Source organism: Nycticebus coucang, chromosome 20 (assembly GCF_027406575.1).
Source record: "Nycticebus coucang isolate mNycCou1 chromosome 20, mNycCou1.pri, whole genome shotgun sequence".
Lineage (NCBI taxonomy): Eukaryota > Metazoa > Chordata > Mammalia > Primates > Lorisidae > Nycticebus > Nycticebus coucang.
This window is the reverse complement of record NC_069799.1, coordinates 54269317-54294153: the sequence shown is the minus strand read 5'-3', so window position 1 is coordinate 54294153 and position 24837 is coordinate 54269317. Positions and strand designations below refer to the sequence as shown.

The 24837-nt window shown below is 37.5% G+C and overlaps 1 protein-coding gene across 1 annotated transcript in view; it reads left to right on the top strand.

The window, feature by feature from the left end:
- The window catches only part of MALRD1 (MAM and LDL receptor class A domain containing 1), a 513794-nt gene that overhangs the window by 412082 nt on the left and 76875 nt on the right, over positions 1-24837 (top strand). Inside the window, exons 34-36 of the mRNA XM_053573250.1 lie at positions 5869-6132; positions 17542-17667; positions 23186-23252. Of these exons, the coding sequence (XP_053429225.1) occupies positions 5869-6132; positions 17542-17667; positions 23186-23252 (457 nt within the window). The remainder of the gene's footprint in view (positions 1-5868; positions 6133-17541; positions 17668-23185; positions 23253-24837) is intronic.

Below are 24837 nucleotides of genomic sequence, written 5' to 3'. Positions count from 1 at the left end.
CTGATGTTCATGTGCTTGTCACATTATTAGTACCACATAGATAAGGGAATATGACTTACGTACAATTCCCAGATGACAGTTCTAAATCCATACCCTTGTTCTCACTGGAGGAAGCACAGTTGGTGGGATACAAGAGAATGAAAATAATTTTATTTTTGGTACAGCCTTGAGTCAGCTCTGAACATGAAGCATATGTCAATAGCAAACTGTTGCATTAGATATTGCTGATATCGTTATTGTTGATTCCAACACACTTGAAACCTGTGGTCCTGTCTTTTTGGATGCAGTCTCCTGAAGCACATAAACTAATCTTTCATAGACATCTCTCTCTTCCTCCTGCTCCCAGTATCGGCTGTATATAATACCCCCAATCAAATGTAGCTTGAGGAATGTTGACTTAGCAAAACAAACACACAAAACATTCAAAATGTAATGAATCGTGTTGTCAAAGAGGAATGTTGACTTAACAAAACAAACACAAAACATCCAAAATGTAATGAATCGTGTTGTCATAGTGGATCCACACTTCTGTAGAGTGTCGTTCTCCCCGCCTCTCTCTCCCTCCGTCACAGTCACCAACATTTTCAAGTGTCCCTCTCTCATTCTTTCTTCTCTTCATCCTTTCTATTTTAATGGGACTCTTTGGGATATATGAAAATGATTCTATAAACTTAGAATGTGCTACTTCATTTTTCTCTCCTGATATGAATTTTGGCTTTGTACTGAGCATGCGACGCTCTCCCACGGGGTCTCTCATGTAATGAACCACAATGTGCATTTCCGAGGAAGTTGACCATTGTTAGGATTGGTCAGACACCATTACCCTTGTGCATTCACTAGCCTCGCCGTTCAGTCTGACTAAGGAGCTCATTGGGCATAGAAAGAAATGGACCAATGTTGATGCATACTACATTTGTCAAAGTATTGTCCATTTTGAATGTTGGATCTTTCATTTTAAAAAGGATTTGGAGAAATTAGAACATTGAATTTTTAAGAGAGAGATATCAAACATGGCCATAGGCTACAACATAGGTTGTAAGCGATATTGGTACTGAGATACATAGATGAAATGCGATTATATGTGCATATATTGTACATACATTATAATTTACAGCAGTTTTTGGTTTGCACCAAAATTGAGCAGAAGGTACAGAGTTTTGATGTATCTCCCCTACCCCTCAGTATCCTGCCCCAGAGTGCTACATGTGTTAAAATTGGTGAGATGAACCTGAAATAGCACATCATTATTACCTCAAATCCATAGTTTACCTTAGAGTTTACTCTTACTGTTAAAAATTCTATGGATTTGGACAGATACAGTAAAACCTCTGTAAGTTGACCACCCAAGGGACTATAACAAACTGGTCAACATATAGAGATGGTCAACATAAGGAATTTCCATTGAGTATATGTGGTGCGTGTCTGGACTATGAAAATTGGGTCAACTTAAGGAGGTGGTCAATGCAGGGTCAGCTATGGAGGTTCTCCTATCTATAGTGATACGTATCCACCACTGTAGTATCCTATAGGATGGTTTCACTTCCCCCCTAAAATCCCCTGCGATCCTCCTCTTTTCCTCCCTGCTTCATTTCCCACCTCCAAACTCTTGGCATCTACTGATCTTTTTCCTGTCTCCACAGTCCAGCCTTTTACAGAATGTCATATAGTTGGAACCATGCGGTGTGAAGCCTTTCTAAATTGGCTTCTTCACTCAGTAGCATACGTTTCAGGTACTACTGGGATTTATTAGAGTATTAAAAAGAAAGCAATTAATATTTTCCTACTTTACAGAGATAAAAGAGTTGTATAATGTGATCAGATCTAATAAAAAGAATAAATTAATTGTGAACTACGGCATGAGATACAGTTTATGGTTGATTCCAACACCCTGAAAACTTGTGATCCTTCTATAATAATTAGATAACCTTCATGGGTAAAAGCAAAGAGTAAATTCATTGAAATTAAAATTACAGAGAAAAACCTTTATTGTGGCCGCACTGAAAGTACATATGCAACAGGGGGTGTTCAGATCAAAGAAAATGCGGTTTTCCTCTAGGAGTATTTGTCTTTTTTGATCACCTGAAGGAAGTTGTTCATATTGAGAAAGCATGGATGTTTTGTGTTGTAGAATACAGAATTTCCATTAGGGTAAAGCAAGGGACTTAAAAGAAATATTGAGCTAATGGAGGACAGCTTCTGGCTAAGAGCCTACCTAGACTCCCCTACGGAGGCCTAATTCCTATTCCTCCTACAGCAGAAATGCTTCAGAGGAAAGTTCAAGAAAAAATTCAGACGGGATTTAATTTAAAACTAGATATATTTTTGATGTTTGGATAGTGTTGTAAATCAGGTTCTCTGGGAAGTCAGCTCTGTGGCAGATTGTAATGTAGAAGGTTATTGGAAATGCTCTCAGGAACATCCCTGCAAGGAGGGAAGGAAACAGAATTAGGGGTGAGCTGTGGTGCAGGTGCAGCTGATGCTGTGGGGAGCTCTGGAGCTGCCCTGGCCCTTCTTAGACATCTTACATGGAGATTCAAGGCCTAGGCCATCTTATCCCCAGTTCATCAGTCAGTGAAGGGAGCTGTTCCTGGGAGGGCAGGTGATGGTGGAGGGGGATTTCTGGAACTGTACTCAAATATGAGATGTTATTTGGCAACTTCCCAGAAGCTAAGGGTATGGACACCTTGACCTAGATGGAAGAATCTGGACAGTGCAAGATAGCATTAGGTTTATCTAGATGTTTCCTGGTTTTCAGTGGCAAGAAATGAGTAATGGTACCAAGTTGAGCCAATGAGGGTATGATCCAGACATAGAGCAATCCCATACAAATAGCTTATTACAGGAAAAAGAAAGAAACTATACAAGGTAAGAGTGGAAAAGAAAGCTATAGTAAGTGTTAGAAAGTGAAAATCCATTCTAGAGACAGAGGAACAAGGCAGTCTCCCTGAGTGGAGAGTGGAGAAAGACCTGCAAGTCTGAGCACAACCTGCCTTTCATATGCTCACTAGTTTCTCCCGCCTTTCTCCTGGCAGGATTGGTTGCCATTTTCCACCTTTGAGGTGATTGACAGGTTGAAGTTACAAAACAGATTACATAACATGTTACCTAATGGGTTAGGTATATAATAATTTCCCTTTCTAGGCCTGGGTCTTCCGCAGAATCCTTTACAAAAGCTTCATCATGCTATGCTAATTACATGGTAATGAACTCTAGGTCAATTAAAGGTCATTAGGAACTTCTTACTATGCATGTTCCCACCAGGGAACAGTTCCCATCTGCAGTTTGGTTCCTAGCTACAATTCGGGTCCTGCTCTCTGCCCTTAGCCACTTCCTTTGTAACCTCTGCCAGACCTAGCAATAGAATCCATTATAAATAGTACAAGCCCACTGTCTTCCTTAATAGGAGGGCCTAGATCAAGTGAGTTCTGACTATCTTTCAATAAAACTGATTCTAGAATTTAATGCAGTGCTACCTGCAAATAAAGGAGAGAGCTTAATTTTTACTTATTGATTGTAAGGAAAAAATTATAAACAAATACATATATGCACATGTGCACATAACCCATTGTGAATAGGAGCTGGGGGACATAAGCATTCAGTGTTTGTCTTTGAAGTGAGAAAATTGCTTCTCTTGTATTTTTTCAGAAAAGGTTAATACCTTAGCTTAGCTAAGTAATAGATACATTGCTAAAGTCAGTTCTAGATTTTCATTACGTGCAAAAATAAATAAATAAATCTTTTTGATCTTTGGTGAGTTCATAAAGATGAAAATTTATCGCATAAAATGTTTCAGAAGAAAATAAAATAAAGGATGCCTGTCCTTCCTTAAACATGAGATTAATCTAATGAAAAGATCGAAGAGAAACTATTTATTTGACTGTGGTTAATTATCAAAAGAGCAACATATATATACGTATAACATTGAAATCCAATTTATTTTCTAAGTTTGAATTTAGAATGTGTACATTGTGACTTTACAATTATGTATGTTACTGTGATTTCAGGCAGTTAGGTATCACGAAGTCACACATCCACATCTCTTCCACTTGAATATGTGCATTTCCATGTAAACAGACTCACCAAGGGTGGCCGTGTAGACTCAAGTTCACCAGTCTGATCAGAGGGTCGGAGTCAAGTGCCTTCCAGATAGACCTATGCTATTGGCTGAGTGAGGAGGAAGAGGAATATTCAAGCTTCATTTTTTTAAATTCCTTGATTTCTCTCAGCAATATTTTCCCATTTTCAAGATACAGGTCTTGCATATCTTTTATCAGCTCTACCTTTAGGCAGTTCATGATTTTTGAATTTTGATCATGGGTATATAACAATTGTATATTTTCATAGGGTACATCTGATATTTTGATACAGGCATACAATGTGAATTAATCAAGTAAGGATAATTGGAGTATTTATCCCCTCAGGCATTTGTCATTTCCTTGTGTTAGGAATATATTAATTCCACTCTTCTAGCTATTTTAAAGTACACCCCAACTTGTTTATAGTCACTTTTTTGTACTATCAAATATTGTGCATTCTATCTAGCTGTATTTTTATACCCAGTAGAATGAATTCGCTGTACCATCTTTATGTACAAATTGTTGTCATCTAACCCCAACATATGTTTGAAATGTAAAAAAAATGAAATAAACTATTCCTGAACTGGCTCCTCTCTTACCTGGATCTATTTTTCTCCTTAATATATTGATGAGTCCCTTGTTAACTAGCACAGAGATAATCCAGGATATAAGAACCATTCCACTAATTTGTTTCAGGAAATTAGTGCAATCTTACTTATTCACATACATTCTCTGACCTCTAGAAACATCAGTTAGCAACCTCTGCTTGACGTTTAACTTAATGTGGACTCAAACCTAGGCTGCAGAAAAGTTTCACGTAGTGAAAGTTTATTGTTAACTAACATTGGGTCTTTGGTTACTTAAAATTTGTGGACTTCAGTATTCTCATCTTTAAAATGGTTGGGTGTGAATCAGATTATCTTCAAGATGCCTTCAAATGTAATATCTTGGATTAAACTGTGATTCCATCCGTACTTTCAATTTGCTAGCACATGACCTTGGAGCGGTAATAAAGATGGAAGGGCAGAGCACCGTCTGACAAGACCATGGCCCTGGACAGGGTCTCAGGAACCAGACTCCTCAGGTGGAGGCTAAAGAAATAGGAAACCCTACACTGATATCCTAACAATTCCCTTATATTGTAAAACCATGAGCACACCTCATTTACTCTGTAAAAGTGTCTTTACTCTCAAGGAACATCTGACTTAATGTTCTAACTAAAGGCACATGAATCACATGAATCAAAATTTCTTCTTTAATTTGAAACGTCAGTTTTCCCTTCTGTGATCCCCTTTTAAAGAATGTTATTCCTAAGAGGAAGGCATATTCTCCAATCATATTTTCATGTTTCGTGGGGTTCATATTATTCCTAGTTGGAAATTAGTTTACTTGAGTTGATAAGATTTTTTTTTTTTCTTTTTGTAGAGACAGAGTCTCACTTTATGCCCCTCGGTAGAGTGCCGTGGCATCACACAGCTCACAGCAACCTCCAGCTCCTGGGCTTAAGCGATTCTCTTGCCTCAGCCTCCCGAGTAGCTGGGACTACAGGTGCCCGCCACAGCACCCAGCTATTTTTTGTTGCAGTTTGGCCGGGGCTGGGTTTGAACCAGCCACCCTCGGCATATGGGGCCGGCGCCCTACTCACTGAGCCACAGGGGCCGCCCAGATTTTTTTTTTTTTTTTTTCTATCCAAGAACAAATGTATCCGTAATGTTTCAACACAGGATGGAGTGGTAACTCCTCTAATGCCAAATGCCTTGATTTGTTCTTTTTTTTTTTTTTTTTTTTTTAGGTCCTGTCTCGACACAGCCAGTGCTCTGTGAAGCTGATCAATTTTCTTGTATCTACACTCTCCAGTGTGTCCCTCTCTCAGGGAAGTGTAATGGACAGGAAGATTGCAGAGACGGCTCTGATGAAATGGGTTGTTTTCTCAGCCCCTCTCCTCAGCTCTGTGGGGAAATGGAGTTCCAGTGCGCTACAGAGAAGTGTATTCCATCCCTCCTGCTATGTGATGGGGTGTCTGACTGTCACTTTAATGAAGATGAATCTAGCTGCTGTAAGTTATTTTCACTAACTTAGCATGCTGTTTGGAAGTAGTAGAGAGAACTTGACAGATAAAACAATGTTCTGTAGAGTCTTACTATGACCGTATCATCAATAACAGTTTTTTGTGTGTGTTGTGTTGCTACACAAAGCATACAGCAGCCCTTCCTTTCTGAAAATGCTCTGTTTGTGGTCACACCAATGTCTGTTAAACCTATCTCATTTCCTACGCCATTTCAGGATCATTCCCATGGGGGATGCCCTTATGTATTTGTTATCTTTTTAACACATGTTTATGGAAATGGTTTAAAGTAGTATGATTACAATTTCTTTACACCATAAAAGTTCATGAAGTGGCTCAAGTAAAAGGTTAGAAACAAATATCTATGTGAATGATTATATGCACAGCAGAGCCTCTATAGTTGATCACTTCCCTACATGGACCACTTCCTTAAGTTGACCTAATTCTCATAGACTGGACATGCACCCCATGGACGTATCAGTACAGTAGCGCTGGTTCCTTATGTTGACCACCTCTGTATGTTGGCCAGCTTGTTATAGTCACTTGGGTGGTCAACTTACACAGGTACCACTGTATATAATTAAGGGTCGGGTCTGGACAATTAGCTAAATAGATGCCATGTCATTAAGAGTTCTTGGAATGGAAAAGACTCAAGGACATGGATTTGAATCTCATATTTGCTCCTTCCTACCAGTCCAATCCTGGGGTCATTAAGTGCTATCAATTTTAGTTCATCACCCATAATGAAGTCAAGAATACCTAATATACAATTGAGCAGATGCATGTATTAACCCCAAGCTCTTCATTCTGTACCTTCTATTTTTATTATAAAAAATGTCAGATAGAGAAGGAAGAATATCATGAATAGTTAAGAAGTAATTACATCTTAAGGCAAGTACATAATTGTAGAATCCAAGTACCCCCATTATATGTAATTACATATTTGCTTGCTTATATTTATGTTTAACTATCCTATATTCTAATATCCTCTATTCTATATCCTCTGTTCTATATTCTTATTGAGAGGCGTCCATAAACCATCACAAACCATGTGTTAATGATCACACTTTTCTGGACTAGTAAAAAGCAGTTTGGAATGTAACTATTAAAGGAGAAGATAGAAAGAAATATAGGACTATTTCAGGGTTCTATTTAGTATGAGCATCCAGAATTATGATAACTATTGGAAAAGGAATAAAGATGAATGAAAGAAAAGAGATGGCCTTTGAATGTTTAAAGGCATTGGCCTTCAATCAGCGAAGTTCTTTTACTGGTTTAGGCTTATGAGTTGTTTTTTTATCTTCCTGTTATTTCTTACACATAAATTCTCTCTGTGATAAAGCCAACTTGTCAGGTCTTATAACATTTTCTTAGAGGCAAGGTAAGCAAATGGAGTTGAATGGAAAAGAGAAAGCCTGCCAAATTACTTATCTCTGTTCCCATCAGGGTTCTGATGTAATTTGGCTGATAGAAATCATATTAACTTCAATACAGTCATATGGTATTGGCTCCAAATAAGAATGCTATTTAAAGAGAAGCTTAGGAAAGTACTGTGCCCTTGTCATTTTAGGCATTCACTGGAAAATTGGAGTTTGACTAGTTATATGAAGTCCTGCTTCTAAAGGGAAATAAGTCCAGGATAAGAATTAAAGTAGGGACAAAAGGCTAGACCAGCATTACAGTGTAGAATCATTCAGTGGTCACAATCCACCAACTATCTGAAGGCATGATAGCTTGGGGAGTCCTCCCTTATTGATTTAGAATGGCATTTTATAGATTCACATTCATCGATTCATTCACAAAGCTACATTCTAAGAGCCTCATTGAGGCCACATCCTCTGTCAGACGGTGATGGTGGAGGTGGAGGTGACGTCATCCCAGCCCCACTTGTAGATGTCGATATGTTACTGAAGGAGAGTAGCAAGAGAAAATGGGGAAGACTGGATGCCCGTTTCTGTGACAGAGATAAACACACAGCGTGTAGAGCACACAGGATACTCCCTACGTCTGGTGCTAGGGAGCCTGGATGTTTTAATAAGAAAAGTGATTGTACAGTCAGCCTTGGAAAGGCAAGTAGTCGTTAAACAGGTAAAGCAGAGAGGCTTGACTCAAGTGAAGATTGTTCCGGTAACAGGGAGTAAGGTGTTTGAGCGAAACTTTTGGTATTACCAGAGCAGAGTCAAGTGAGAAATATGGAAAGGATTCTGGAGAGATAAGCAGAGAGCAGGTTGTGCAGAGTCCCCCCCCACTCTCAGGCCAGTGCTGCATAACTGTGCTTCACTGTCTGTGGGATGGACTAGAGGGAGGAAGACGGATTGGTGAGGAGATAGTGCAGTTCAGATGCAAACCTGTTGATTAGACCATGAGGTAAAGATTACAGATAGGTTTAAGGGACAGTGAAGAAATAAAGAAGAGAAAGGAATTGAGAAGTTCTTCCAAGATTCTCATTTGGCATCAGGACAGGTCAAGTGCCATTTCTTGAGCTAAGGAACGACAGCAGGAGAAGAGCATCTTACTGGGAAAGGCTCTGGCTTCATTTTCAGGTGTGTTGTGTTTGTGATACCTGGGACACCTCCACATGGGTGTGTTCAAAATGTATATCTTGCACTCGGGAGCAAGAAATAGGAGGATACGCACAGCCCTCAGCATAGGACGATGAAGCTGTAGGTGCAGATGAGAGACAGCATCTAAAGGATCATTTAAGGGACAGTTTCAGAAAGGCAAATGTGGAAGATATGGATAAGACATGGTCGTAGACATTGAAGGGAAGCAGGAGAGTGGTTCCCTTAAAGCAAAGGTAGAAAGCCTTAAGTATCAGAGAGTATTCACAGCCTGGAATGTTTCTGAGAGGTAGAATAAGAGTGGGCCTAAAAATTACACATATGGAAAGGCAAAAAGCAGTTGTTGGTTATCTTGGAGTTTCCTGTAAAGTAGGAGGGCAGAATTCTGCAGTCAATCTTTTTTTGCAGTTTTTGGCCGGGGCTGGGTTTGAACCCGCCACCTCCGGCATATGGGGCCGGCGCCCTACTCCTTTGAGCCACAGGCGCCACCCTGAAGTCAATCTTTTTGAAGAGCAAATGGGAAATGTCAAAGAGAAAAACCAATCGTAGGTATATTCCACAGGTGTAATTGAGCGTGATGTAGGATAAAAGAAGAGCTTTGTTTATTTGGGGTGCCTTGCTCGTGTTTAAGTGTTATAAGAATAAGGATCTGACATGTTTACAATTTTAGCCAAGGAAATGAATAGCAATTATTATTTAGAGGCCTTTTTACCTTGTATTATAGCAGAAAAAAATTTTCTAGTGATCAGAATGTTCAGATGACAAACCTATAAGTTCAACATTTTAAAATAATTCATACTTAATATCATCTTTCCATTGGAAACATGTTAATTTTTTACAGGCTGAAATGATATTCCTTTCATCTAAAAATATCCTCTTCCCTAAAAAAATGAAATGAAAATATCAAACATGATTAATCATTAGAACAATAATAGCATTATACTAGAAACACTCTTTTCACCTATATTTCTCAGATAGTAATGTGTTTACCAGGAAGGTTTAAAGATCGTCATATCTGTCAATTTCCTGGCAAACAATAAATACATAAGGGTGCATAGGTCTTGCGTAAGTTGAGAACATATTAATAAGGTGATTGTTTGTTAGGGAAATGGTATGCATAGCAAAGCCATAAGGGATGATACGAGTGGAGGACCAAAGGGTGTAAAAACAGGTATCAGGCCCCATAACCTGAATTTTTTAAAGAGGACCGTTTGATAACAGGTGTGGCATTTTATTAAGGGAAAGAGCTAGTGTATACTGATCTTGTAGACTTTGTTCTCTCTGTATTAATGTGGTTTTGGCATTACCCATTGGCCAAACTCAATTGTAATCTAGAAGTCAAAGAAGCTTGTTGATGTAGCCTTAGAGTTCGACCTCCGAAGGCCCAGGGCTGGAAGAGAAGGTGGAGGTTAGATCAGGAACAGCTCATAGAAACAATCCATCAGTGACGGATACAACTGTAAAAAACAAACAGGGAGGTGAGCAGCATACCTACTTTCCAGGAGTACTCAGTACACCCTAGGAAGTTGACTTCTGATGGTTTGGAATGGGTCATTTCCCTAAGATTTGTAGATCCACCCTTGTCATCAAAATTGTTACGTTATTGGCCTTTACATATTTTAACTATGATCTCAGCATCCTGTAACCCTTTTCAAGGACAGTGTAAAGATCCCTCTGCCTTTGCCAACTCCCTTTCTTATCCAGTGTACCTCACTTTATTCAACGTTGAAGTCTTGGTAATTATGTCTGTGCCATGGAGGTGTTGAATGATGAAGTGAAATTGATATAGGAGAGTATGTATTGCACACATACTAAGTTATTATCCTTTTCCCATTAAATTATTTTATTGTTCAATTGAAAATTATTTAAACTGCTAAGATTTTTTCACAAGTAAGGGTGGTGCTTGGACTTCAATCAGAAATAGAATTAATATCTACTCTGCTCTGTATTAGCTGTGTGTGTACCCTTCATAACTCACAGCCTAATAGTTCCTCTGCTGTTAAAAACGTTGAACACCTGCAGAGAGTAGTTTTTCTTTGAATAGAAAATGCATACACATTCCTAGTCCTACATACTTTACTTTTGTATATATTTCTCACACAGCAACTATAATCTATAAAGAGAATTTTGCCTTTAAGGAGTAAGTCCAATGAAACATTCATGATTATTTTTTAAAATATCCTGTGGCAGAATGGATGAGCTAAAAGGCATAAAATAACCTATGCTACTTAGCCTGTTTTGGTTTAAAAAGGAGTAGACATTTTATAGACATTAAAACTTAAGTCTGGGGACAGGTGTGGTAGCTCATTTCTATAATCCTAGCACTCTGAGAGGCTGAGGTGGGAGGATCCCTTGAGCTCAGAAGTTCGAGAAAAGCCTGAGGAAGAGTGAGACCACATCTGTACTAAAAATAGAGAAAAACTTGCGGGGCAAGGTGGCACATGCCTGTAGTCCCAGCTGCTCAGGAGGCTGAGGCAAGAGGATCTCTCAAGCCCAAGAGTTTGAGGTTGCTATGACCTCTGACGCCATTGCACTCTACCCGGGGTAACAGAGTGAGACTCTGTCTCAACAAATAAACAAACGAACAAGCAAAACCCACGTAAGTCTGAAAGGGAATGTAGCAAAAAATAGATATTGTCCATGAAAATGTTGCCTATAAATTTAATTTAGAGATAATTTGGACTAATTTTAGAATTTAGTTGTATATGTATAAATAAAGGAGGGAAAATATTCCCATATTCAGTATAATTTACTTTGTTTTATGGATGTCAATAAATAAATATTTATAGCATTCATAAGTTATTTCCTACCTACTTCTAAAGGAACTTGATAAATATCCATTAACTATGTTATTTTAGACACCACACAAACACTCTTTTTGTTCTCAAATTTCATAAAGCAAAAGGTCAATTTTTACCTAATTGATTGACTTTCTAATCAAATGGAGAAAGTAAAACCTTTTATGTTGAAACCATTTATTTTCTTAGCTTTATATGTGACTCAGCACTATTTGTGCCAATGTTGTAGACTTATACCACCTGCAGTTTAGAGTTCTTCATTATACAGTCAACTTGAAAATAGTCATCTGTGACATTGAAAACTGGTTAAGAAATATAGATGAATTAGCATTTCTGTTAGTAGAAATGTTCAAAATACAAACTTTACAATAGATGACTAGTATCTGCTACCTTTGTATAAGAATTTTAACACTGTATTGTTTAGAAACTTAGAACTTACAGATGATCCCTCAGCCTTTTGCAATGAAAAATCAGGATGTTTAAAAAGTTTCTACACAAAAAGATGCATGTATATACATATATGTACACACATATATACACATGGCTATAGATACGTGTATATATAGGCATATTTCAATTTACTGCAAATTGCTTTATGCCCTTTATATAGATTGTTTTTTTAAAAGTTGACCATGTGTCAGGCAAGACTGTCAGTATTATTTTTTCCAAAAACATGTGGTCACTTCATGTCTCTGTCCCATTTGGTAGTTTTCAAAATATTTCAAACATTTTCATTATTATTGTATCTGTTTGTGGTGCTTTGTGATTGGTGATCTTGGATGTTACTGTTGTAATTGTTTGGAGGCACATAAAATGCACCTGGGTATGGCAGTGAATTTGATTGACATCCTGTATGTTCTGATGGCTCCACCAACTGACTGTCCCCCGTCTCTCTCCCTCTCCTCAGGCCTCTCTATTCTCTGAGATACAAAATTATGAAAACTAAGGCAGTAATCATTCTGCGCTAGCCTGTAAGTTTTGCAATGAAAGGAAGAAGCCCAGATCTCTGACTCTAACTCCAAAGGTAGAAATAGTTAAGCTTAGAGAGAAAGGCATGCAAAAAGCTGGGCTAGGCTGCGAGCTAGGTCCCTTGCACCAAAAAGTTATTCAAGTTCTGAATACAAAGGGAAAGTTCTTCCAGGAAATCAAAAGTGCTATTCCAATGAACATAGAAATGATAAGAAAATGAAACAGCCTAATGTTGACATGGAGAAAGTTTTAGTGGTGTGGATGGAGGGTCAAATCAGACATAGTATTCTCTTGAGCCAAAGCCTAATCCAGAGCAGGGCCCTGACTCTCTTCAATTCTGTGAAGGCTGAGAGAGGCCATGAAGCTGGAAGCTGCAGAAGAAAAATCAGAAGCTACCAGTTTAAGGAAGGAAGCCAGCTCCATAATGTACAACTTCAAATCGAAGCTGTAAGTGCTTACGTAAAGGCTGTAGCAGGTTATAGAGAAGAACTAGCTAAGATTATTGTAAAGGTGGCTACACTAAACAGATTTTCAATGTAGACAAGACAGCCTTATCTTGGAAGATGATGCCATCTATATTTTCATAGCTAGAAAGGAAAAGCCAATGCCTGACTTCAAATTTCAAAGAACAGGCTGGCTTTTGTTAAGGGATAATGTAGCTGGTGATTACATATGGTGTCTCCAAAATCATCCTCATTGTCACTATATACAGAAAAATTGTGAAATTATAGCCCAATGCACTTTTATTTACAAAATATTAATTACAAAATTTTACAAAGGGGTGGCCAAACATTGAGAATATTTTGTAAATAGTTTGGTGTAAAGTACGTTGAGCTTCAAGTTCTCATTTCCCCCACATATGGCAATATCAGGGGTGACTTTTGGGACACCCTGTATTGTAAGTTGAAACCAATGCTCGTTTACCTAAAAGTCATTTTAAAAATCCTAGGACACTTAAGAATTATGCCAAATGTACTCTGCTTGTGCTCTATAAATGTAATAAAACCTGGATGACAGCACATCTGTTTATAGCATAGCTCATTAAATATTTTAAGCCTACTCTTGAGATCTACTGCTCTACTTTGTTTTCAGTAGATCTCAAGACTCCTTTCAAAATATCAATGTTCTTCAACAATGTACCTGGCCACTCAAGAGCTCTGAAGGAAATATAGAGGGAGATCAATGTTGTTTTTGTTGCCTAACACAACATCCATTCTGTAGCCTATGGATCAAAGAGTAATTTCAACTATCAAAGTTTATTATTTAGGAAATATATTTCATAAGCCTATGGCTGCCATAAATAGTGATTTCTGTGTTGGAACTCAGCAAAGTAAATTGACAATGTTCTAGAAAGTATCCACCATTCCAGATGTCATTAAGACCATTCATGACTTAATGACATGGCGTTCAAAATGTGATCAATATTAAGAGAGGTTTGGAAGAAGTTGATTTCACCCCTCATGGTTGACTTTAAGGAGTTCAAGACTTCAGATGAGGAAGACACTGTAGATGTGCTGGAAATCACAGAACTAGAATTGAAGAACTAGAGCCTGAAATGTGACTGAATTGTTGCAACCTCATGATCAAACTTGAGCTTCTTAAGGATGAGCAGAGAAGGTGGTTTCTTGGTTTAGAACCTACTCCTGGTGAAGAAGGTGCTGTGAACATTGCTGAAATGACAACAGAGGAGTTAGAATATTATATAAACTTAGTTAATAAAGCAGCAGCAGCACTTAAGAGGATTCACTTCAATTTGGAAAGAAGTTCTACTTTCATAGCATTCTGGGTAAAATGCTATGAAACAGCATTGCCTGCTACAGAGACATCTTTTAAGAAAGAAAAGTCAATCGATGTGGCAAACTTCATTTTTATCGTATTTTTATAAATTGCCACAGTCACATGATTCTTGAGTAACCAACACCCTCAGCAATGAAATCCATCAGCATCGAGAAAAGACGCTTCACCAGCAAAAGGATTATGACTTTCTAAAGGCTCAGATAATCATTAGTATATTTAGCAATGAAGTATTTTTTAATTAAGGTATATGCATGGTTTTGTGAGATATTATAGTGTTGCACAGTTAATAAACTACGGTATGTATAAGCATATCTGTTATATTCACCGGGAAAACAAAATCTGATGTGATCTAGGTTAATGCAATGTTCACTTTTTTGGAACTGTACCCGCTGTATCACCAAGGTGTGCCTGTATATACGTATTTATTTTTAACAAATATCTATTTTTCTTACAAGAGTTGAACGATTATTCTATTTCTTAGTTCAGTCGGTTTGCAACGTAATTTATCTTGTCTATGTAATCCTAAAATGATTTAACCCTTTGTAAAAGCTGAAGATCAGCCTTCTCCTGGAAACTCAGTCATTTCTATAATCTAATTCCAGTCTTATTTTTTTTTTTTCTAGATTTTATCTGCCTTACCGCCCTACCTAAACTTCCTAGTTAAGGACAGCCTGCTGTACTCACTGTTCCGATATGTGACTTACTGATTTTCCATCCACAAGCTTTTTTCCCACTCTGCTAAATGGCTTTTCTCTAAAAATAATGCAATTTTAAATATAGTTCAAGACTCTACTCCTGCTTCCAGCCTTTGTAGATCTCCCTGTGCTCACAAATTCTTCTTTTGTAATACTTATCTACAGTAGCGCTTTGCCAGCAGCATCTGACCTGAAGCAGTGCCTTTCGCCATTACTTTGAACCATTACTCACTCTTTTATTGTTTCCTTACTGTCATTGTTGTATATATTCTGGTCACTCATTGTCAAAATTTCTCTCCTGAACCCTCCACTCTGGGTTCTTAGTGCAGTGTCTTCCATGCTATGGAAGCTCAACCATATTCATTACTGTGAATTGATATTCTAATTCCTTAGGAAAAAAGTCTCAATAAAGAGTATTGCTTACATTTTTCAAGCTAGCATTTTCAGTTAATGGAGATACACATTCTTAAAAACACTACTTTTTACATCCAACTTTATATATATTTTGGTGGGCAGGTCTCTAAACTGAATGTGTCAATAGTCTATGAGACCTCAAATCAACAATTCCTTCCAACCCACAGTTAGGCTTGAAGGGAGAAATAATTTAGGGTAGAACTGGGAATATCTATACAAGACCTATACTTGGGGATATATATTCCTGAGTTTTCTAAATTGTCAATTTACTTTGCAAAGTTGTGACTTACTTGTCTTTATTCTTTTGCAAGGATTTTTTCAGACCATTGCTTTTTAACTTCTTTTTTTTTTTTTTTCTGTGTGAGACAGACTCTTATTCTGTGCCCTGGGTAGAATGCTGTAGTGTCATAGCTCATAGCAATCTCAAATTCTTGGGCTCAAGAGATTCTCTTGCCTCAGCCTCCCAAGCAACTGAGACTACAAATACCCACCTGGCCATTTTTAGTAGAGACAGGGTCTGGCTCTTGGTCAGCCTGATCTCTAACTCCTGAGCTCAGGCAGTGCACCTGCCTTAGCTTCCTAGACAATGGTTATAGGCATGAGCCACTGCTCCCAGTGTCTTTTTAACTTTTAGTAGCAGGTTTTGGAGTAAAATTTTTAAATAAGAAATTGTGTATTATACCATTAAGTACATCAGATGCAAACAGAGCTATTCTTTCCAAACCCAGGTTAAGTGCCAGACAGCTCTGACTGTCCACTGCTGCCTTCAACATATCTCTGCTGAACTCTGGGACTCAGAGGAGCAGGGTTAGAAGAGAAGTATAGCTCAGGATCATTATTATTGAGTGCTTTTGAAATCTATCCAGACTTTCTACAAATTAGTGCAGTGAGTTCATGCTTTGACACGTTCCCTCTGCTCCACAAATATAACAATACTAGATAAACAAGCTATCCCATAAAAAATGTTCAAAGATAAGACAAACATCAACCAACATCATAGACCAAAACTAGTGTATGAAGAAAACCAGAAAATACAGAACAGCCCAGAATACAAAAATACAGTCCCAGGACTAAGAACCAAGCTTCTTGATGAACAAAACATATATAATTGAATTAATCAAGAGTCTTATTGAAGGATGGTGGTAGAGTCCTTTGCTGGACTAGATAGCCATTGAATAGTTGCCAGTGCTTTTGACAGGTACCAATAAAGACATTTTTCTGAAATAACCACAGTCTCATGAGCAATAGATCCCCATCCTATTAATCTCCTTGCCTCTTGAAGTCAGACCACGCTCCTCGTGTGGCCCCCAACAGGAGACTGTAGAATGACTAAAATCCCTCCAGGATGCAGGATGCAGGGTCGCAGTGTCAGTGACCTACATCACCACGCAGGCCTAGCAGGCACCCAGGGATCTCCCATGAATTATGCCCCACATGGACGCTGATGAACTTCAAGCAAGTTGCAGTCTCTGTCTGTTTGATCACATATCATATGGGGAACATTACTGGAGCAATGGAAATGCAGGAGCAGTTGCCTTGACGTAAAAGTTGACTCTTCTTCTAAAATAAATCCAGGCTCTGAGTACATACAATGTATTTGATTGCATATATAGTACTACCTAAAGCGTGCACTGCTCACAACGGGCTGCCATAACCAAATGCCACAAATCAGGTGGTTTAAACAACAAAGATGTGTTGTCTCACTGTTCTGGAGTCTAGAAGTTCAAGATCCAGGCCTCTCTCTGGGCTTTCAGAGGATCATCTTCTCACTGTATCCTCACACGGCCTCTCTGTGCAAGTGCATTCCTGATGTCTCTCCCTTCTAGGTCATTAGTTATACTGGATTAAGGCCTTTGCTTGATGACCTCTCTTAACCCTAATTACCTTCGTAAAAGCCGTATCTCTAAAAACAGTCTTATTATGGGTGAGAGTTTGAACCATGAACATGGTGGGGACACAATTCAGCCCGTAAGCGTGCACATCTAGGAAATGATTGCACCCACAAGTTTTGGCAGGAAATTTTAAGTCGATAAATCTTCTAAAATATAGAACTGGAGAAAAATAAAGGGTAACACAATAAACTGTCTTATTATTTCATTATTAGAAATGTATTGGGGAAAAAAAAGAAGACATGCTTTCAACCATGATGTTTATTTTGTTTTCCAGCCAATAAGAGCTGTTCTAACGGAGCTCTGGTGTGTCCTTCCTCTGAGAGCTGTGTCCCAGCTCCCCAGCGCTGCGATGGTTCTGTTGACTGCATGGACCTCCAACTCGATGAGTCCAGCTGCTCAGGTGCTCCACTTCCATTCAAATATTATTTGTGAGGCTGGGTGCAGTGGCTCACACCTCTAATCCTAGCACTCTGGGAGGCCCAGGCAGGTGGATTGCCTGAGTTCAGGAGCTCAAGACCAGTCTGAGCAAGAGCAAGACCTTATCTCTAAAATAGCTGAGTGTTGTGGTGGGCCCCTGTAGTCCCAGCTACTTGAGCAGCTGAGGCAAGAGAATCACTTAAACCCAAGAGACTGAGGGTACTGTGGGCTGTAATGCCAGGGCACTCTACAGAGGGTGACAAAGTGAGACTCTGTCTCAAAAAAAAGAGAGAAAAATTCTTTGCAATGTGAATCAGTAACTTAACCCATGTATAATAAAAAATTTTAAAAATTGAGATTCTCACTGATGCCAAGCATATAATAATTGAACTTCCATGTTGGCTGAGGGGTGGGAAGAATGTTGACTTTAATTGCTACATTTATAAAAAAATTTATATACCTATAATATAATGACTTCAAGTTTGTTCTAGAGAATATTCAATAAATAAAGAAAAATCAAACACATTATTTTAATGTGACATAATATAATTTTATATTATTAGCATTTAGTAATCTCTGAAAATTGCTTGGCTTCTATAATAAGGAAACCCTATATAATGTAATGTAAATAATTTTTAAAACTTATAGTCTTTTTTTTCCCACTGCTTTATAAGAACTTCTTATTTGCATGAGCTAGTTATGGATTTAAAAGTAAATTTATTAAACTTTGGGTTGACTTTTAAACATTTTTCTTTCTTCTGACCCTGAAGCATTAATATAGTGCAAAAGCTGATAGTGTAAATCTGTGATTATACTTTTATCAAAACTGCTTTAAAATTCTCTAATTTATTGCCGTCCATTGTTAACATCTTTTCTAAGTAATTGAATTTTTATTTCATACAGGCTATATATGAAATAAGGATAGTTGGCCATATAATTCTGTCACAAGTAAAAGATAATATAAATTAATGATAAAAGATACATTCAATCAGATTTTCTAAGTAAATTGGAAATATTTTATATCATAACTAGGTAAGAATATATATATTCTTTATATCTTTCAAGAGAGGAGAACATTATGAGATAAGTGATAAAAGCATGATAATAATAATAATCAAATTATAGCACAAAAAGTCTTACTTTTGATATCGCTGAAAGTCACATAAAACTGAATTTTACAAGTACAAAAGGAAATTAAGAAGTGAGCGGGTCTGGCTCCATAAACTATGCAAAGATGAATTATCTTTGTCATTATTTCTCCATTAGGCATTCTTATGCTTCAGGTAAGATACCCAAAGGGAAATATTGTTGCTCTCTTTATAGAGAGTAAGAAAACTATTCATGAGATAGTTCCATCCTTTGAAACTATTAAGATACAGTATTTATGTCCAGTATCCAAACTTATTTACATAAGGGTAAGGTTGTTTTGGGGGTGGCCGCATATTGGCAAAAATATATTAGAACATGTTATGATTTATTCTCTGTGTTGACATGTTCAGTGATTAAAAATGGGGCCAGGAAACCAGAAGAGTTGTCATTCTTACCAAGAGGTGGACAAGCTGTAGCTAACACGGTGGAGTACCTTTTCGTGGCTCTGTCTCCTAGTCACCCATTCCTTACAGTTCACTTACAAAGCAGTGTAGGTCAAATTGACATAGCTGGAGTAAAAGAAAGAACTAGTGAAATGGGGTTTCTAGAACTAAAATCTATATTATATTTTTGTATGTACATTTGCATGCATTTTTGGCTTATCAATCAAATATATTAACATCCATCTTCTGTTTTTAAGAATGCCTGTAAGCCTCATGCATGCCAAAAATTTTTCAGTACACATTACACATTCCTATCATTTCCAAACTTAACATTCTTTTAAGGTCATCATTTCACAGACTTTTGTAAGCCCAAAAGTCTTAGGGCATCCAATAATTCCCATAGTGGTCACAGAACAGATGGCAAGCATCTGGTCTCCCTTACCTCGAGGTTTAAGTCATTAACAGGACACCCAGCTCACGCACTGCTTAAGGGTTGCAGGTTAAGTATATTTCAGTGAGTCCTGTCCATTCCTCAGTTATACTGTGTTAAAAGAACATATTATTTTTGAATCTTGTTTGCTTACACAACAGGAAATTATCAATCAGAATTTGTCCAGCTGAATTTAAAATGAAAGTATTTTTTTTTTTTTTTTTTGTAGAGACAGAGTCTCACTGTACCGCCCTCGGGTAGAGTTCCGTGGCATCACACGGCTCACAGCAATCTCTAACTCTTGGGCTTACGCCATTCTCTTGCCTCAGCCTCCCGAGCAGCTGGGACTACAGGCGCCCACCACAACGCCCGGCTATTTTTTGGTTGCAGTTTGGCCAGGGCTGGGTTTGAACCCGCCACCCTCGGCATATGGGGCTGGCGCCCTACTCACTGAGCCACAGGCGCCGCCCTAAAATGAAAGTATTTTATTTGCAGTAGTAGAAGCTAAGCTGATGCTCTAATTATGACAATCACCCATTTGAAGGAGAATTGGGAAAGGCAGTAAAAATAAAAAATTATAGGATAGGACATGAAGATAATAATACATGTAATGCCTACTGACAAAGTTTCAGAAGGGTTAAAAACCAAACACAAACACAAAAACTTCTAGGGAATTAGATGGAGCTATTTCAAGTATCTTTTATCAAATTTTTTTTTTTTTTTGTAGAGACAGAGTCTCACTTTATGGCCCTCCGTAGAGTGCCGTGGCCTCACACAGCTCACAGCAACATCCAACTCCTGGGCTTAGCAATTCTCTTGCCTCAGCCTCCCAAGTAGCTGGGACTACAGGCGCCCGCCACAATGCCCAGCTATCTTTTATCAATTTTTAAAATTTTTAAAAATTTTTTTAATTGACACTTTGTATGTATTCATGGGGTAAAATTTGACATTTTGTTACATGTACATTTGTTGCATGGTGATTAAATGAGGGTCGTTACCAAATCCATCACCTCATGTATTTATCATCTTTTTGTGGTAAGAACATTCAAAGGCTGCTGTCCTGGCTAGTTTATATGTACAGTAACATACTATTAACCCATCGTTCTGCAATAGAACACTGGGAGATATTCCTCTTGTTCATTGTAACTTTGTACCTGCTAACCAAGCTCTCTCCCCTGTCTCTGGTAAGCACTGTTCTGCTCTCTGCTTCTATAATACCAACTTTTTTTTTTTTTTATTGTTTCAGGTTCATTGAGGGCACAAAGTATTAGGTTACACTGTTTGCATTTGTTAGGTAAAGCCCTCTTATAGTTGTGCCCCACCCCCAAGAGGTGTGCCATACACCGTGACCCCCCCACCATCCTCCTTCCTTCCCTCTCTACACTCCTGTCTCTCTCCCCCCCACCTTGAATTGATTTGAGTTTTTCCACTTTTGTGGGTATATATTAGATCATATACTGCCTTCATATTAGAATTGAGTGCATTGAATTCTTGCTTCTCCATTCTTATGATACTTTTCCAGGAAGAATGCATTCCAACTCTATCTAGGTTAACACCAAAAGATGTAAGTCTCCATCTTTTTTTTTTTTTTTTTTTTTTTTTTATGCAGTTATTTTGGCCGGGGCTGGGTTTAAACCCACCGCCTCCAGCATATGGGGCTGGTGCCCTACTCCTTTGAGCCATAGGCACCACCGGTCCGCATCTTTTTTAATGGCTGAATAGTATTCCATGGTATACACAACCTATAGCTTGTTAATCCATTCCTGGGTTGGTGGGCATTTAGGTTGTTTCCACATTCTGGTGATTGTAAATTGAGCTACAATAAATAGCCTAGTACAAATGTCCTTATGATAAAATGATTTTTTTTTCTTTTGGGTAGATGCCCAGTAATGGGATTGCAGGATCAAATGACAGGTCTAATTGGAGTTCTTTGAGGATTCTCCGAACTTCCTTCCAAAAAGGTTGTATTAGTTTGCAGTCTCATATGACACCAACTGTTGTCTCCTACAGTCACTGTGCTGGGATTTCAAGAGAAAGAGAAGAATCTCACCCTCTGGGGAATTGGTCTGCTGCACAGAATCTTCTGGTTGATTCCTAGAATCAGTTCAGACTCCATTCAGATTCTCACATACGTGCATATTCATGTGTGACAGTGCATAGACGCTCGGATTCAAGGGGTTCGTGAGCCCGTGATATCAAGAACTGCTAGCAGTTGTAGAAATCCAGAGCTAAACAGCAAATCATTTAATGTTTTTAGAATAACAGGCTTTGGGATTAGATGACCTGGATTTAGTTCTAGTTCAGATGCTTCTTTGCTATTAACTCAAGCACATTATGTTAACCATCGGAGGCCTCAGTTTTTACCTCTGCAAAATGAGGATAGTTGGGGTATATAACATGTAATATTATGAGGCTTCAGTGAAGTTAAAACTTGTGGGACAGTTCTTGACCTACACCAGGTCTTTGTTAAGTGATAATGTTGATTATGACTACTATTGTAAGAGGAAAAGAAGGCAGTGAAGCTGGAAAGGGTGATGGTAATGGAATTAGATTTCAGAGGCAATTCTAAAAACCTTCCCCAAATAGAGAGAGATGAATAAGAGCAATACCATTCATTAGTATAGAAATATTACCCCCAAATTCCATTGTCTCCTCCTTACAACCCTATAAGGAAGTATATAATACTTAAAATACTTGTACACCAATGCATAATTTCCACCCTTCAAAGCAATTTTGGAACTCTTTCTGGAACACAAGCAGTGAAATAATGGGACTGGGCCTGGGGGGCACACCTGAGCTATTCTGACACTGGTTATAGAGGTAGAGGTTGGAACACACATGTGTGCAAGTGACTTGTCATGCACACAGTGACAGAGTCACCCAGGCAGGAGCATTGGCCTACCCTGATAGGGGACTGTTGTGTAGAACTAAAGAAAAGAAACATTTCACTCAACAAAACATTTCAGTGTAATCACAAAGCAGGCACAATTCTAAATGAGTCAATTGTACCTGATCAAGTGGAGAAGTTGTAGTGTTCTACAGCACTGTAGGATGATGACGGTTAGCCATACTATATTATATCTTATAGTTTCAAATACCTAGAAGAAGAATATTGTAGGTTATAAATACAAAGGAATGATAAATGTTCGAGGTGCTTTTTAGTCTGGACTGATCACTATATATTCTATGCAATAAAACATCACTATGTACCCCCTACATATGTACGATTATGTTGATTCAAAAAAAAAAAAACAAAGAACTTGCAAAAAATAAATTTAAAGACAAAAACAGTGAATAAAATCAATTTGCACAGTCTTCTCCTTTTGAGGACCACTCACAACTGAGGCAGCAAGGATCACTGAGCAAATTTTAGTGGTTATAGAAAAGTAAGATCTCTAGGAGAATTCTTTTCCTTTTAACAGCTGGGAAGCAATTTACTTGCAAAGATTGGATTTAATGCAGTGACTCACCGTGATATGTCCTTTTTCCTGCAGATAATACTTACAATTAATTGTGTTCTTTGTCATTCTTCTTTTTAGAGTGTCCATTAAACTACTGCAGAAATGGTGGGACTTGTGTGGTGGAGAAAAATGGTCCGATGTGTCGGTAAGAAGCACCGTCTGTTTTTTTAACAGTTATTACAGCTGGCTCGCTGAGCGTGGGGGTGATATAATAGAGCACGATTATTACAGTAAAATAGCAGATAATGACACAATTGACATTTATCTGTGAATAAGAGAAAGGAAGATGTGACTATTTTTTTAAACCAATGATTTAATATGATTTTGCATGTTTTTTCCCACATCTTGTGTTATGTAGGGTATACAGTTTGAATAATACTCATTAATCCTTGTTTTTAACATTTTCATTGGGTTTTTATAAAAGTTTTTATTTGGATATTCTTCTATTTCAGATGAATTTTGGGTCTGTATTTTCTTTCTCTTTTTATTTCAATTTCTGTGCTTCTCTTTTTGGATAACAAAGGATAAAATTAATTTATAAATAGAACCATTTTCTGGTTTATGCAATGTATGCTTCTGAATAAAGTTAGGACACAGATAAGGAATACATTTGCATACCCAAAGCAAGAATAAACAAAAACAGGCCTCCTGATTTCTTTGGGGAATTATTTATATTGCATATCAAAGATTGCTTGACTTTTTCTCTTGCCCTTTAGGGAATTATGCAAAACAGTTTCATAAACTCCAAAGGAAATGATGCATATTCCATTATATTTTTGTTTATGACTTTTTATTTATTAATCTAGCAGACCAAGGGATGTATCACTTTGCTTATTAGAAAACTGATTGAAGACTGATACTCAAGCTGTAACAAAATACACAGAAATATCTTCAGAACAGTCATTAATAGTTTTTTTTAAATCCTTATTTCCTTGTGAGTCAATGCACGCAGTCTAGAAAAAGTGATTTATTCCTTTAAAAATAAAAACCTCAACCAATTAAATTAATAACAAAAAATTTCAGATGGGATCTATTTAGACACTCCTCTAACTGTTAAATTAGTTTTAATATATGATTTAGGCCTATACTGAACAGCGAATGTGTATGACCTACATAAAGAAAGCTAAAAAAACTCAAATAAAGGACTCTCAAAGAAAACTTGAATAAATAGCTCAAAAAAAAAAAATAGACAAACCATTTTCTAGAATTAGCAATCAATATTCAACATGCTGCAAATGACAGCCAATTAGTTGGCTGATTAAATCCAATTAATAGTTTAGATTTTTGTTTGATTTTGAAATAGGCAAATGAATTTTAATGTTCAGCTGGAAAAATAAATGTAAATCTTAAACTCAAAATTAAAGACTAGTAGTTATTGTACTTGGTAGTAAAGCTTGCTGTGAAATCACGGCAGTAGATATTGTGGACCTGGAAAAGGACTAGACAGACTGTTGGAATAGAATAAAAGTCTACACTTACCTTAATGTAGTTAAATAAAATTATTATAAAATAGGTAACATTTCAAGTTCGTGAGAATTGGGTGTTAGGACAATTGATTGACCATTAATTTAAAAAATAAATTATTATCAACATTATACACAGGAATTAATTCCAGAATTATTAAAGTTATAAATAAGGAAAATTATAAAAATTATTAGAGAAAATATAATGTAAGGGAACATTTCAAATTTTAGAAATTGGAAGATCTTTTCTGAACTTCCTAGCAACCA